General features: G+C 50.0%; 3 protein-coding genes across 6 annotated transcripts in view; 2 read left to right on the top strand and 1 right to left on the bottom strand.

Moving 5' to 3' along the window:
* Window positions 1-490, top strand: part of POLR1H (RNA polymerase I subunit H) — a 4,021-nt gene extending 3,531 nt beyond the window's left edge. For all 3 annotated transcript variants that reach the window (XM_017862925.1, XM_017862924.1, XM_017862923.1), the window contains exon 5: window positions 262-490. In XM_017862925.1, the coding sequence (XP_017718414.1) occupies window positions 262-286 (25 nt within the window). In that variant the 3' untranslated portion in view covers window positions 287-490. The remainder of the gene's footprint in view (window positions 1-261) is intronic.
* Window positions 491-2,263: 1,773 nt separating this feature from the next.
* Window positions 2,264-5,883, top strand: PPP1R11 (protein phosphatase 1 regulatory inhibitor subunit 11). Of its 2 annotated transcripts, XM_017862918.1 has the most exons (4): window positions 2,264-2,571; window positions 2,661-3,042; window positions 4,158-4,266; window positions 4,659-5,883. In XM_017862918.1, exons 2-4 carry the CDS (start codon window positions 2,974-2,976, stop codon window positions 4,859-4,861), a joined length of 381 nt encoding a protein of 126 aa, XP_017718407.1. In that variant the 5' UTR covers window positions 2,264-2,571; window positions 2,661-2,973; the 3' UTR covers window positions 4,862-5,883. The 2 variants fall into 2 exon arrangements, with proteins under 2 accessions (XP_017718407.1, XP_017718406.1); XM_017862917.1 differs by lacking the exon at window positions 2,264-2,571 and having other exon boundaries at window positions 2,655-3,042.
* Window positions 5,820-11,578, bottom strand: RNF39 (ring finger protein 39). The gene is made up of 4 exons (XM_017862916.1): window positions 10,764-11,578; window positions 9,002-9,024; window positions 8,703-8,794; window positions 5,820-7,236 (listed from the first exon to the last, which is right to left on the bottom strand). Exons 1-4 carry the CDS (start codon window positions 11,328-11,330, stop codon window positions 6,656-6,658), a joined length of 1,263 nt encoding a protein of 420 aa, XP_017718405.1. The 5' UTR covers window positions 11,331-11,578; the 3' UTR covers window positions 5,820-6,655.
* Between the last annotated feature and the right edge of the window lie 1,255 nt (window positions 11,579-12,833).

Below are 12,833 nucleotides of genomic sequence, written 5' to 3'. Positions count from 1 at the left end.
TTTTTTTTTTTTTTTTTTTACAGCTAGTGCTTTCTGTGTCCTAAGAAATCTTTGCTTTGAGGTTATAATTCATTGGATAAATTTTTAATCCCAGAATTTTTAGTTGTCTTGGAATTAGAATTGGAGGTTTGTTTAGGGGAGCCAGTCCTCAATGATGTCATAAATAAAAGTCCTTCCTTAGTTATTTGATTGCATATCTTATCTTATACTACTAGAAACTCATCTTTTGGTGAATATAACAAGTCCTTTCTTTCCTCATAGGTTCCAGGAGAAGGAAGACTCTTGACCTTTTTCCTGGGCAACTCAACACTCCCTCCCTCCTTTTGGAAGGTGAAGGATAGTGGGTCTTTAGATGCCTTGTCCATCCCATCTGGTTGCAATGTTTTGCTCCTAGAAGAGAGTCATATCATCATGTGGGGATTACCATTGTTCCTGGAGTACTCCTACCCTTAATTGAATTTCCTTATTAAAGTTATATTTTCCTAAAAGACCCTGACATACGTATGTTACTTATAATCTGCCTTATTCCAAAAGGAATTTAAATGAGTTTACAGAGATACATGAAAAGAAAAGAGGGAAAATAAGGACAAAAAAGTAGAGTCAGGAATGAGGCTAATATAAACAAAAAGCAATTGTAAGTATTGCCATACTATTTAAATCTATTTGGTTCCTGAGTTTAGGTTAAGAAAAACTAGGGATTTGGATAGTGAGACATTTAACGAAATTTTAACCAGATCTCTTTAGCATATAAATTTGGACAGCTAAAAAACTGATACTAAGTGATCACTATAGATATTTTATTACTATTGAGATAAATACAATATACAGTTGACCCTTGAACAACACAGGTTTGAACTGCTTGATTCTACATATATGTGGATTTTCTTCCACTTCTGATACCTGTAAGATAGCAGCACATTTAAGCCCTCCTTTTCCTCTTCCTGAGCCTACTCAACATAAAAATGTGATCAATTTCTATTTAATGAAGAGTAAATATATTTTCTTTTCCTTATGATTTTCTTAATGTTTTCTCTAGCTTACTTGATTGTAAGATTGCAGTATATAATACATATAACATACAAAATATGTGTTAATCAACTGTTTATGTTATTGGTAAGGCATCTGGTCAATAGTAGTTAAGTTTTGGGGGAGTCAAAAGTTATATATGGACTTTTGGCTGTTCAGAGGGTCAGCACCCCTTACCCCCATGTTGTTCAAGGATCAATTGTATATCTATTATAATAGATTCTTACATAGAAAGATAAAGTCAAGTCACGAATCCTACTCCACAGAGATAACCAAATTGTACTGTATATCTGTGCTTGTGTATATATATGTGGCTCTGTATATGTGTGTTGCTATATATGCGTTTGGTTTTTTTTAATGGACTATACTAGACATGCTGAACTCTATCTTGCTTTTTTCTGTTTGAACCAAAAACTTTCAAGAGGAACAAATACATACTTAGGTCCTGCATTCCTTGGCTTAAATCGTGATCAAGGGGTTACTGTAGTAATTATCATATAATTGTGTGGCCCTTCATATATATATTCAGAGCTCTCAAACACAGCTATCTTGTTTGACCCCCACAGCAACCTGGAGAATGGGCAGTGCAGTCTTCCCCATTGTACATTTGAACTGTTCTGGCAGTTGACTTTCCTGACCCACTCCTGAAATCTGAAACACACCTGTTCACGTTTCTACGCTACTTTAAGCCTTTCTCTGGCCCGTAACAGTGATTGGATTAAGCTCAATCTCTTAGCAAAGCATACTGGTCCTTCCATATCACCACTGTCTACCTATCAAGCCTCATCTGGCACTTCCTCAGATTCAAGCGGTACAAAACTCCATTTCCGGTAGCGCACACATCTAAAACTTTTTAAGCTGCTCTTCTAAAAAAACCTACTTGTCGGCCTTCCTGGTTCTTGTTTTACCACTTTCTTTTGCTCTCTAAGAAACCTGCATATATTTTTATAAAATGGCCTATACTGTAATTTGCGACCATTTCTCTGCCTCATCATACTCATCACCGCAGAGAGAATGAATATGTTGGCAGTACGTAACTACATTCAGATTTACAAATCCGACTTGGCATTTGTTAATGCCCCAATGTTTCATTTTTTTGTTAGTTTTCAGCATGCCTGTCTTTTCTACTAGACTGGGCGCTAAAAGGCAGGGTCTGAGCTTCTTACGTGCCTCCATTTTCAAGGCTTAGCACAGTGACTGAAAAAAAACCCACGCTGAACGTGCACTAAACTGAACTGCTCAAACATCTACAGGCACAAGGCGAGGGCTAGAACCACATCGCTTGACTCTTAAGTGTTTCCAACTGCTCCCACATACCGTTTTCATTAGAGAAACCCAGACCAACAAGGAAAGGGAAATAGGCCGCGGTAGGGTCATTACTATTGCTCCTTAAGTTTCCTCGCCGGTCCCCCTACCCAGACAAGGTAAATGGAAATCTGCAGCAGGACTCGGCTTGGTGCACACAACTCCGCCCTCGCCACACCCACTCTGCAGCGTCTGGCCCGGCCCTATCCATCTGGGGGCCCCTTCTGCTTCCTCTAGGTTGTGAGTACGCGTGCTGCCCTTGACTCTCCCGCGGCCTCCCACACCCGCAGTGACACCCCTTCCGCCAAATTTGTTTCTCTTTCTTTCAGCGCCTGCGCGCCGTCATGTTACGGCGGAACTAATCCCGCGACGCCTGCGCTTTGACGAATTTGGTGCCGCGGAAGGGAAAAAGGGGGACTGCAGCATGCGTCACACCCGGAAGCTGCGAGCCGGAAGTGGGGTTGGCCAGGTTATCCCCAGGGGTGGAGAAACGGAGGCCCAGGAGGAGGGGGGAAAAAAGAAGGTGGAGGATCCTGGCTACCACTCTGAATCCGATACCGCTTCTCTTAGACTTCAGAGACAGAAAAAGGAAAGGGCGTCTCATCCCCCTCCCTCCTCTCCTCCCTCTCCTGAGCCTTAGCCATGGCCGAGGCAGGGGCTGGGCTGAGCGAGACCGTCACTGAGACAACGGTTACCGTGACAACCGAGCCCGTGAGAAAGGCGGGGGGTGGGGGGCGGTGCTGTTTAGGGGTCTGGGAGATACTGGGAGGGAGGGGACAGGGATTAGAAGAGTTGTTGGAGGAACTGGGCCTGGGGATATGGGAGGTGTGGGATTGAATATCTAGGGCTGGGAGAATCGGAAGGTATTGGAGCTATTTAGAGTGGCAGAGATGGTGCAGGAGGCTGGTCAAGGATCATGTAATAGGGAGGTACAGTTAGGATATAGGTGTTGCTGCTTGGGGTGGTTATGTGTATAAGTAATGAACGAATGGGAAATTGAGGATTAAGGAGCCAGGAAGATGTTGGGAGGAAGTCAAAGGTAGTGTAAGAAAGCATGGTTGGAGACTAACTTATCAATATTATCAATGCTTATATTTAAGTAAATATTTATTGAATGGATGAATGTAAAAGGAAGTGGCAGGAATGAGGAAACAAGAAAAGGAGATGAAAAGAGGCATTTTGAGAAATCAGAGAGCAAAACTGTAAATGGAGAAACAAGAAGTATTTTTCCAAAAACATGTTAAGTTGCCTTCAAAGGGAGAAGATTGCATTGGGCTTAATACTCTTGGATTAAAGGGAGCTTGGTAATTAATAGATTAGTAATACTTGCTACTAGAGATGCCAGGATGTCAGAGAATAGGTGGATAAGAGGTAGAGAGAGCTGGAGCTTGAGAATGAGAGAGGTTTTGTTTGTTTGTTTAATGGGAAAAAGAAGAGGGGATCTGGAAAAAGGAAGGGAGATCAAAGATTAGGTGCTGGGGACTGAAAAATAATTCGTGTATTAATACTACCAAGGATGATTTGGGGAGGAAGACGGAGAAACAGCGAGGATTATATTTTCCTTTGAAGAGTTGCTGGAACCTTCCCTAGGTTAGGAATTGTGCCTTCTCTTATACTGGTGATATAAGAACAGGAAATAATACTTATTCCTCAAGGGACTGTCTGAGGTCAAAGACCTGTTCTGTTTTATCTTCTTGCAACTCCTCTGGTGCTATGTCTATGGTACTGATTGAGCTGAAGAAGATAAGAGAGGAGGTTCCCTGGGAGGGAGTGGGAAAGGTTAGTAGGAGGGGACTAGATAGGTACTCTCATCCCTAACCTTCTAGGAGAATCGGAGCCTTACCATCAAACTTCGGAAACGGAAGCCAGAGAAAAAGGTGGAATGGACAAGTGACACTGTGGACAATGAACACATGGGCCGCCGCTCATCAAAATGTGAGTAATTGTTGGCCCGCAGTAGCCCTAGAGTTCTGGCTCTTGTATCTACTCATATCCACTGGCTTTCCAGAAGCCCCCAGATGCTCATAGTTCTGTCACTTTTTTGGTGGTTCTGTGGTATCAAGGAAAGAGGTAGGGAAGGGCTAGAACTGGAATTGCCTAGATCTGATGACAAGAAGTATCAGAGGTGGGAGAAGTAGGGCTTTGAATTCGTGGCTCTCTAAGAGGACAAGAGGAGTAGGGCCTGAGTCCCAGAGGGTAGGCCTGGGGAAGGTGGATCCTGGAACATAGGAGAAACTAGGAATTTTCGCTGAGTTTGAGTGGGAATGGAACTGACTATACATCTTACCCTTCCTCCTCTTTAACTGGGCTCCTCCCTCTAAATCTAGGCTGCTGTATTTATGAGAAACCTCGGGCCTTTGGCGAGAGCTCCACAGAAAGTGATGAGGAGGAAGAAGAGGGCTGTGGTCATACACACTGTGTACGTGGCCACCGCAAAGGACGGCGTCGTGCAACCCTAGGACCAACCCCCACCACCCCTCCCCAGCCTCCTGACCCTTCCCAGCCCCCACCAAGGCCAATGCAGCACTAAATTCCTCTCTCCTCCACCATTCCTGTGTCTGTCTGGCCCTGAATGTATCCATGTGGCTACTTCTTCAGCCCCCTCCTTCCCTCTCTTCTGCCTGATAGAGGAAAGAGGAAGAGGAGGGTGAACAGAGATCCTGGAATTCTGACTTGCTGCTATTCCAACCCAGCCTCCTGGGTTCCCCTAGTCCTCATTCTTCCTCCCAATACCCACCCTTCTCTCTCAAGGGATCTAGTCAACTTGGTCCCAGTCTCTTCCTTTTGTTCTCACTGCCAAACTGCCTGTCCTGGGATCTAGTTATCTTGGCCCTGCATGCTACATGAGTAGCAAACACTTAAATTGGGTTTTCAACAGTCCCAGCTTTCACTGCCAGGGTCCCAGTCAGATTCCAGGAATTTACACCCTAGCTTTGCTTGCTAATCCTGGTTTAGAGCTATCCTACTAAAATATTTAATCTTAATTCTTAGTCCTTGACTGTGAGATATGAGGTCTTACAGAAGACCTCAGAGCTCCCAGCCCTTCTCCTCCTGCTAACCCTCCTCACGCCCTGAAGAGGAGTTAGAAAAGAGGTCCTTGTCATTCTCACCTCTTACGGAAAATGGAACAGGAAATAATCATATCCTTTCTTCCCACCCTTCTCCTATGATTTAGGATTTCTGACAAAGATGGCTTGAGATTGGTCACTTAGAGCCAACTATCTCCTCCACCTTTTGTTTTTCAGCTTCAGAGACAGATCCAATATAGTCCCAGGGACCTGAGTCTCTGGGATAGGAAGGAAGAGGGAAGGAGCAAAGAGATTGGGGTATATCCCCTTTACTACACTCTTACCTCTTACTTCCTAGACTTTGATTTCTCTGCCAGCCCAGATGTTCAGTTCTCTTGGCCCTCTCTACCCCTTACTGGGATTTGGTTTTCATTTTCCAGTCCTTTTGCCATACACAGTTGCAGAGATCAGTCAAATCCATACCACCACTGAGATCTCATTTATTGCCACAGATGCACAAAATAAATAACCCAAAATCACAAAATGTGTTAAATATGGGCCCATTTGTACATATGGGGAAGGGTGTGACACTATACACAAGGATGAGTTTGGAGATGTCTGAAGTATTCCCAGGTTGAGGAGGAGAGAGGGGAAGTAGCACCATTGGCTCCTTTCTGTGAGTATGTGCAGGGAGAAGTTTCAAGAAGGTTCTTATGGAAAAAAGGCTGTGAACATAGAAAGCAGTCATAGGAGGTTGGGGAACTAGCTTGTCCCTCCCCACCCTGAGATCCCCCAAAAGGGGTACGAAGCTTCCCAGAGGGTCACAGGGCCCAGACCAGAGTCAAGCCTCTTGTTTTAGGAGGAACCTTAGTGGACAGGCAGGTTAGCCCAGTCCTTAGATCTGTGGGGAAGACCCTGAGCCCTTCTTTGGAGCTAGGAGAGGCAAGAGTGGGAGTCAAGTATTTGACCAGCAGAGCCTCTGTGTAGGAAACATGGTCACTTTACCAATACTGATGGGGAGGGCCTGTTCCCCATTGCAGGCCTAGAGTGGTTTGAATGGGAGAAGTCAGGAAGTACTGTGGCAGCTGTAGGGAAGAGAAGATTCTGAGAGCCAGAAAGCAGGAATGGATTTGATTTTGAGCAGGGACGTGGAAACGTGGAGACCAGGTGAGATCTCATTTTTGGGGGGGAAATGTGGGTTGGTATTAATACTCCTGCAATGGGCATGTGAATGTGTTCGCAGAAATGAGTGAGAATTGCACGGCCAAAAAGAAGCAGCTGCAGGGCCAGTGGCCGGGCCAGACTTCTAGTTGGACTCAGCTTTCCGCTGGTACAATGCGGAGTGGAGCACGAGGGTCGCAGGTGCAGAACAGAGGGAAGATGCGCTCCCCCAGGGGGCCGGACGCCTGGAAGGCATAAAGCAGGTCCAGTGAGCGGCCGTCGTAGAAGGCCACGCGGCCCCGCTCCCAGTCCAGGTCCACGCGAATACGCCGCGGCGGGGGCTCGACTCCGCCCAGCAGGGTGGGCTCGGGTGCTGTGAGGGCCCACAGGCGGCCGCCGCGGCCCTCCACGGCCCACACGGCCCCCGCAGGGCACAGCCTCACGCAGCCCTTGCGTTGCACGGATTCCCCGGCCGCGCCCACTGCATAGTGGCTCTCCTCGTCGTCCTCATCCTCCCCAGAAGAGTCTCTGCAGGAGGCAGCGTCCGCAGTCTCCACCTCCCAGCAGTGGCGGCCGGCCCTGAAGCCCTGCGCGCCCAGCACAGCCAGGAGCTGATCGAAGCGCTTGGGGCCGTCAGGGGGCGCGGGCGTCCCTGGTGGGGCCAGTTGAACGCTGCGGCGGTCGGCGGAGATGAGCAGGCGGCGGTGTGCGGTCCCAGGGTCCAGGGTCAGGTCGGCTGGAGAGCGGGAGGCAGGGAGAGGACTTCATGAGAGAGTTTTCTATATCACAGGCGGGGTAGGGTGGAGAATAGTCAACGGAGATCACGTAAAAGACTGAGTGCTAGTGACCCCACAACAGCTCAAAAGGCGGCTGCAGGACCAAAAAAGAGCAAGGCATGTGAAGAACAGGCCTGGGCAATATCGGACCTTGTACTAATGCACCACTTCTGTAGAACTGGACCTGGGGAAGGATCATACTGGTCCAGGGCAAGGAGCACAGCAGGAAGATCAAAGGAGAGGTTGTCCGGTTTGTGGGGTTGGGGGAGGAAGAGTGAGGCTGATCTGACTTCGAGGGAGGAGTAAGGACTGATACCTCAATCTGCAGCATCTGGGGTGGGGCATGGGAGCTGGGTCAGCCAAATGGGGAATGTTCATCTAAAGAGAAAGCCATACTGATACTGGAACCTCAAGTGATGGGAGGGGCACAGGGAGGAATCCAAGGTATCCTGAGAAACCAGCCAGCCCACCCACCTACAGGAATGGGGGTGGGTGGACAGGCCTATTTCTGTAGGGTGTGTGGGGCAGAGGAGGAGAGCAGGTGGTGATAGCCAGAGACCAGAAAGAAAGAACCATTGGTCTTATATGTATGGGGTGCTTTGAAGAAAGATTTCTGGATTAGGGGTGCCAGAAGCAATCTGGACTGGGCAAGATGGTGGATGACCAAGAGGGTGGACCATCTTCTCTAGGCAGTTTAAAGAAGGGTAGAGGCACCCTTCTTCTTGGGAGTGAGTGAGGAAAGAAGGGTCAAGGAGATGCTGGGGTCCCCTTCCAGAGAGGAGTGATGAGAGGTGGCGGAAGCAGAGATTTCTGAGAGGCACCTAACCTTCAGGGATCTGTTGTTTGAATGTATGAAAAAGGAAGAGGGAAAATGGCTGGAATATGAGGAATCGAGGATAGACATTGTTATATGCTGAACTGTGCCCTCCCCCACTCCACACACACACACAAAGATAGGTTGAAGTCCTCCAAACCTCCAAATGTGACCTTACTTTGAAACAGGATCTTTACAGAGGTAATCAAGTTAAAATGAAGGTCATTAGGGTGGGCTGTAATCCAGATTGCTGACTTATAAAAAGAGGAAATTTGGACACAGAGACAAATGCATACAAAAGAAAATGTGCAGACCTATATCACCCAAAGAACATGTGAGGCTACCAGAGGCTGGGAGACAGGAATGGAGCAGATTCTGCCTCATGGCCCTCAGAAGGAACCAACACTGCTGACACCTTCATTTCAGACTTCTACCTCCTGAACTTTGAGATGTCTGTTGTTTAAGCCACCTACTTTGTGGTGCTTCATTACAGCAGTGCTAGGAAACTAATGCAGACATCAAAAAGGACCTGATCACTTTTTAGGGCTAAAAGGAAGAAAATCTAACACAGACTGTCATTCACTTCCCTTCCCTGCCTTCTTCTTTCCTTACCTGTCAGTCTATGAAGCATGTTTTTGACCACTGGATAATCTTCAGGGAGATCATCCTCTGATTTAGATGACTTAGGTGTTGGGACTTCAAATCTAGACAGATGAGGGGAAGGGTCAGGAAATCAGCCCTCTGAAGCTAATGCCCCCACGCATACCCCATTCACATCTCTGGAGGGAGAAGGGATGAGGCTATACCCCAGAAAACCTGCCTATTAATGGCAACAAAAGTGTGGGCCCAGTGAGAACGTGATGGCTATGGCAGCTCGTGCGAAAAGGAAGGAACAGAAAAGTGGAACTCACCGTCTCCATGTCTTCCTCATATCCTAGGATGGGCAGAAACAAACATGGATGTGAGCTCTGGGCTTCATTCCCAGGGGCATCCCTCCCTATCTCCCCCCTCCTCAGGTGAGCTCTGTCTGAGTTGGCAGTGTCCCTCCTCACCTTTCAGAGTGATCTCACCTCCTTACCCTCTGTGCTCCTTTTCCTCTCATTCTCCTCCTTCACCTTTCATGATCCCTTCTTCCTCTCACCCCATCACTTTTCCCTCATCCTCCTAACTCCATCTCCACTGTCCTGCCCCTTTCCACTCCCCAAAGGTTCTCAATTCTCTGTTCCCAGGCTTGTCCATGACTTTCTTGTCCCCAGAGCCCTTGCCTTCCTCTGCTGCCCCCTCAGTCCCATTCTCTGTCTCTTTCAGTGGCCCCATCCTTATCCATCTTTCCCAGTGCATCCCAGAAAAACATCTGTCCCTTCTGCCCTCCATCGCACAGACCAAACACACACCCAGAGCCCTCGGGCTAAGAGTTGGTATATAAAAGCCTTACAATAAAGCTGCTTCCCCTCTTGCAATAAAAGCCCAGTGGCATTTATTGGGCCCTTTGCTTTGTGTCTCTGGACCCTGGCCAGGGAGGCAGCTAGACTTGAATGTGTCCCAAAGGCCCAGCAGATCCATAGAGCACTATGGGAGCCAGGAGAGGGCGCTGGATACTCCCCTCCAAACACTGGGATCCCGACCCCTCCACTTCACTGTCTAGTACTGATGTCTGGAGCAGGCCGATATGGTGGAGAGAGGGAGAGAGAAACAATTTGCCTAATTGTGCCAATTACACCCAGACTAATTAGGTCTATGAAGACTTCAAAGGGCAGAAGCAAAACCCAAGACCAGCTTGGCTGCTGGGGAGAAGCCAGTCAGGAGTCCCAGACGCCCGGGGGTCGGGCAAGGTAATGGGTTGGTTGGTGGCCAAGGAGCCCGGGCCCAGGAGAGGCGCGGGGGTAGATGGGTGGTAAGACTGGCATGTGGAGAGGAGCCAGAGGCCCCGGCGGCCGTTCTCCCGCACCTCGCCTCCACCCTTGGCCGCTCCTGCCTGGGGCCTTAGGAGGAGCCGAAATAACAATAACAAACAACACACAGCTTAGCTTGAGCCGGAGTCCGGGACCAACCCCCACGACGCTACGGGGACGTTTGGATCCGCCCCAACCCCTTGCTCTCTTCCTCCATCCTCTTGTCAGTCCCCTCCTCCCCAGTTTTTTCTCCGCCAGCCCAGCCTCCTGCTCCCGCTCCTCTATGCAGGTTCTGCCCTCGCCCACCATCCTCCCAGGACCCCTGCTCACCCTCACCTGGGTCGGCTCCCACTTCCGCCCGCCTCTCCCTCCCCTCCGCCAGCTCTTCTCCTCCCGGACTCCTGCGGCTGCCCTGCCAAAACTTCTACAGTTCTCCTGCCCTTCGCGGCGACTCCAGGGCTCTGCGCCTTCTATCCAGTACCCCTTCTCTGCCTCCCCACTCTCTTCTCTCCAGCCCCTCTCACAAGACTCAGGCATCCGTCCAGCCTCCTCCCCTGTGGACCAAGTGTCAACTCCATCCATCGTCCTTCCGGACGCCTCTCACCTTGAGGACCCAGGGTCAGCCCTCACCCCTTCATCCTTTGCTTTTCTCTGCCCACCCCATCCTTTGCCTAAACTTCCACAGGGCCTCCGGCTCCAGGCTTGCCATTCCCGGCTTCCCCGGGGAACCCATGAACTTCCCGCTTCCACCAACAACTCCACGACGCACGCCCAACCTCACCTCCCCAGGAGGGTCCAGGCAGCCCATGGTGGGGATGCGCCCCCCTCGGCGTCTCCCTGCACGAGCCCCAGGCTCAGCCAGCTTCTCTCGCAGCTCACGGCTGATTCGCACCTCCACTGCCAGCCGCACATTAGACCTCAGGCTGCGGCGGGGACACGGCAGGCCGCAGCAGGGACAGGCGGTGGGGGAAGCCTCGGTGTCGGTCGCCGGCGGGGTCCCCCAGCGGCGGGCCAGACACGCGCGGCAGAAGCTGTGCTCGCACGCCAGAAGCACCGGGTCCTCGAAGGAGCCCCCGCACAGAGGACACGTCGCCAGCTGCTCCAGACGCTCCACCAGCCCCGGGCCCAGCTCGGGCGCATCCATGGAAAGTTGGGATCTGGACGCCGCCCCTTCCGCGACCACCGCGACCGCCTTCGAGCGCGCAGATGGCAGGCCGCCCCTGCTGCTTGCTGTGTAGATGCCCTTATCTCCGACTCCCGCATTAACTTTTGCCGCTTTCCGCCCCTCCCCTGGGATTGCCTCTGTCTTCAACCAGAGTCTCAGTCTCGGCAAATCTCTCCACGACATCAGGCTTTATAGGGAGGGAGGAGGCTCCCACGGGAGGTAAACACCAGGCCTTGCGTAATGCCTCATCTGGTTCTCCCGCTTCCCCGGTAAGGTTTGGGGGAGCAGGGAGGGGAGAATAGCACACCTGGGTCCCCGAGCCTAGGAGGCGGTCACTAGAGGGCGGTCTGGGGCGGGGTAACACTGTATGGGGAGGGTAGCCGCCTGTGAACCCCCGAAGAGCCCCAATTTTACCTTCCCCTCAGCCTGTGGTACGCGCATGGGCCGGGTGCCCAGGCTCACTCTTGGCATGTGCGCCCACATTGCCAAGGTGTGATTCATTCCAGGTGGCTGGCACACCTACATCTGGGGGCTGGGGGCCGGAAGTAGAGATCCTGGTTTGTGTGGCTTTGGCAAACCTCTGAGTGTTGATGTGTGGTTTTCATTCCCGGTGCCTCTCGCCTTTCCATCTTCCTTCCTTACCTATTAAGGGCTTAAGGGCACTCTGAAGTTCTGGAGTAAGGGGTGGGGAACAGGCACCCACACTCCGGCCTCAGGGAGCCGGGGCAGAGCTCTCGCAACTCTACCTGTGGCCGGCTCCCAGGGCCTCTCCTTAATTTCTTCGTGAGTCTCTCTTTCTGGTTCTTTCTCTCTGTTTTTCCCTGCGTGTGTTTTTATTTCCAGCTCTCTCTTTCTTTCCTTCTTTGGAATGTACCCGGTATTAGCTATTTCAACTCTGGTAGTTCACAGAGGCCCAGAGAGTTGGAATAGCCAAGGTCACATAGCAAGGGAATGACCAGAAGTGGAACCCTACCCTGGTCTTCTGACTTGTGTTCTTGCTGTGACTCAACCCTGCCTTTTTCAGTTACAGATCCCTGGGACCCCTCCTGTTTCCTGATTTTTTTCTGGTGTTACTTTGTGCCTTCATTCCTCACCTCCATCTCTCTTTCTCCTTACCTGCTCCTCTCCCAACCTCTCTTCTTCCTCCCTGCTCCCTCCTCTTCCTAGCTTCTCTGCCCTTCCAATGCCAGGCCTAGCTGACTAGATACTCATGGGGGTGTGCGCATAAGTAAACATCCAGCTGTCTACAACTATGATCACTCACACTGTTATATAACATGTGTCTGCATCCATCAATGTCCAAATGCCCAAATTGCGGACAGAAGCATTCACGTAATACAAACATCACAGCTAAATATAATGTGTATGAATAGCCTCATACACATTGAATATCACTGGGATAAATGTCCAGTATTATTTAGGAACAGATGGACGTGCTCAAAGAAAACAGGCAAAGAGACAGATACTCTATCATTAGTTTTATTATTCAAAGAACAAGAGTATAACAGCAGTAAGTCTTTATGGAGCAGCAGGACTTTATTAGGCACCCCCTCCAGGCACCCTTCTTCCCCCTCCCCCATACTTATCAGGGAGACACTCAAATATGACACCCTGATAAACCTACACAAACAAACCCACGTACATTCATCTTGGAACAACCCTCCCAGCTCAGTGCTCATAAAACAC

This window comes from Rhinopithecus bieti, unplaced genomic scaffold (genome assembly GCF_001698545.2).
Source record: "Rhinopithecus bieti isolate Rb0 unplaced genomic scaffold, ASM169854v2 scaffold_64503, whole genome shotgun sequence".
NCBI lineage: Eukaryota > Metazoa > Chordata > Mammalia > Primates > Cercopithecidae > Rhinopithecus > Rhinopithecus bieti.
The sequence above is the reverse complement of the archived record's forward strand: the minus strand, read 5'-3'. Positions and strand labels throughout refer to the sequence as shown.

Bases quoted from the DNA above. Each gene is read 5' to 3' on its own strand.
- PPP1R11 (XM_017862918.1), top strand. From the start codon at position 2,974: ATGGCCGAGGCAGGGGCTGGGCTGAGCGAGACCGTCACTGAGACAACG. The intron at 3,043-4,157 runs GTGAGAAAGGCG...CTAACCTTCTAG, and splicing joins TTACCGTGACAACCGAGCCC to GAGAATCGGAGCCTTACCAT. The intron at 4,267-4,658 runs GTGAGTAATTGT...CTCTAAATCTAG, and splicing joins GGGCCGCCGCTCATCAAAAT to GCTGCTGTATTTATGAGAAA.
- RNF39 (XM_017862916.1), bottom strand. From the start codon at position 11,330: ATGTCGTGGAGAGATTTGCCGAGACTGAGACTCTGGTTGAAGACAGAG. The intron at 9,025-10,763 runs GTGAGGTTGGGC...TGCCCATCCTAG, and splicing joins GCCTGGACCCTCCTGGGGAG to GATATGAGGAAGACATGGAG. The intron at 7,237-8,702 runs GTAAGGAAAGAA...CCCGCTCTCCAG, and splicing joins CATGCTTCATAGACTGACAG to CCGACCTGACCCTGGACCCT.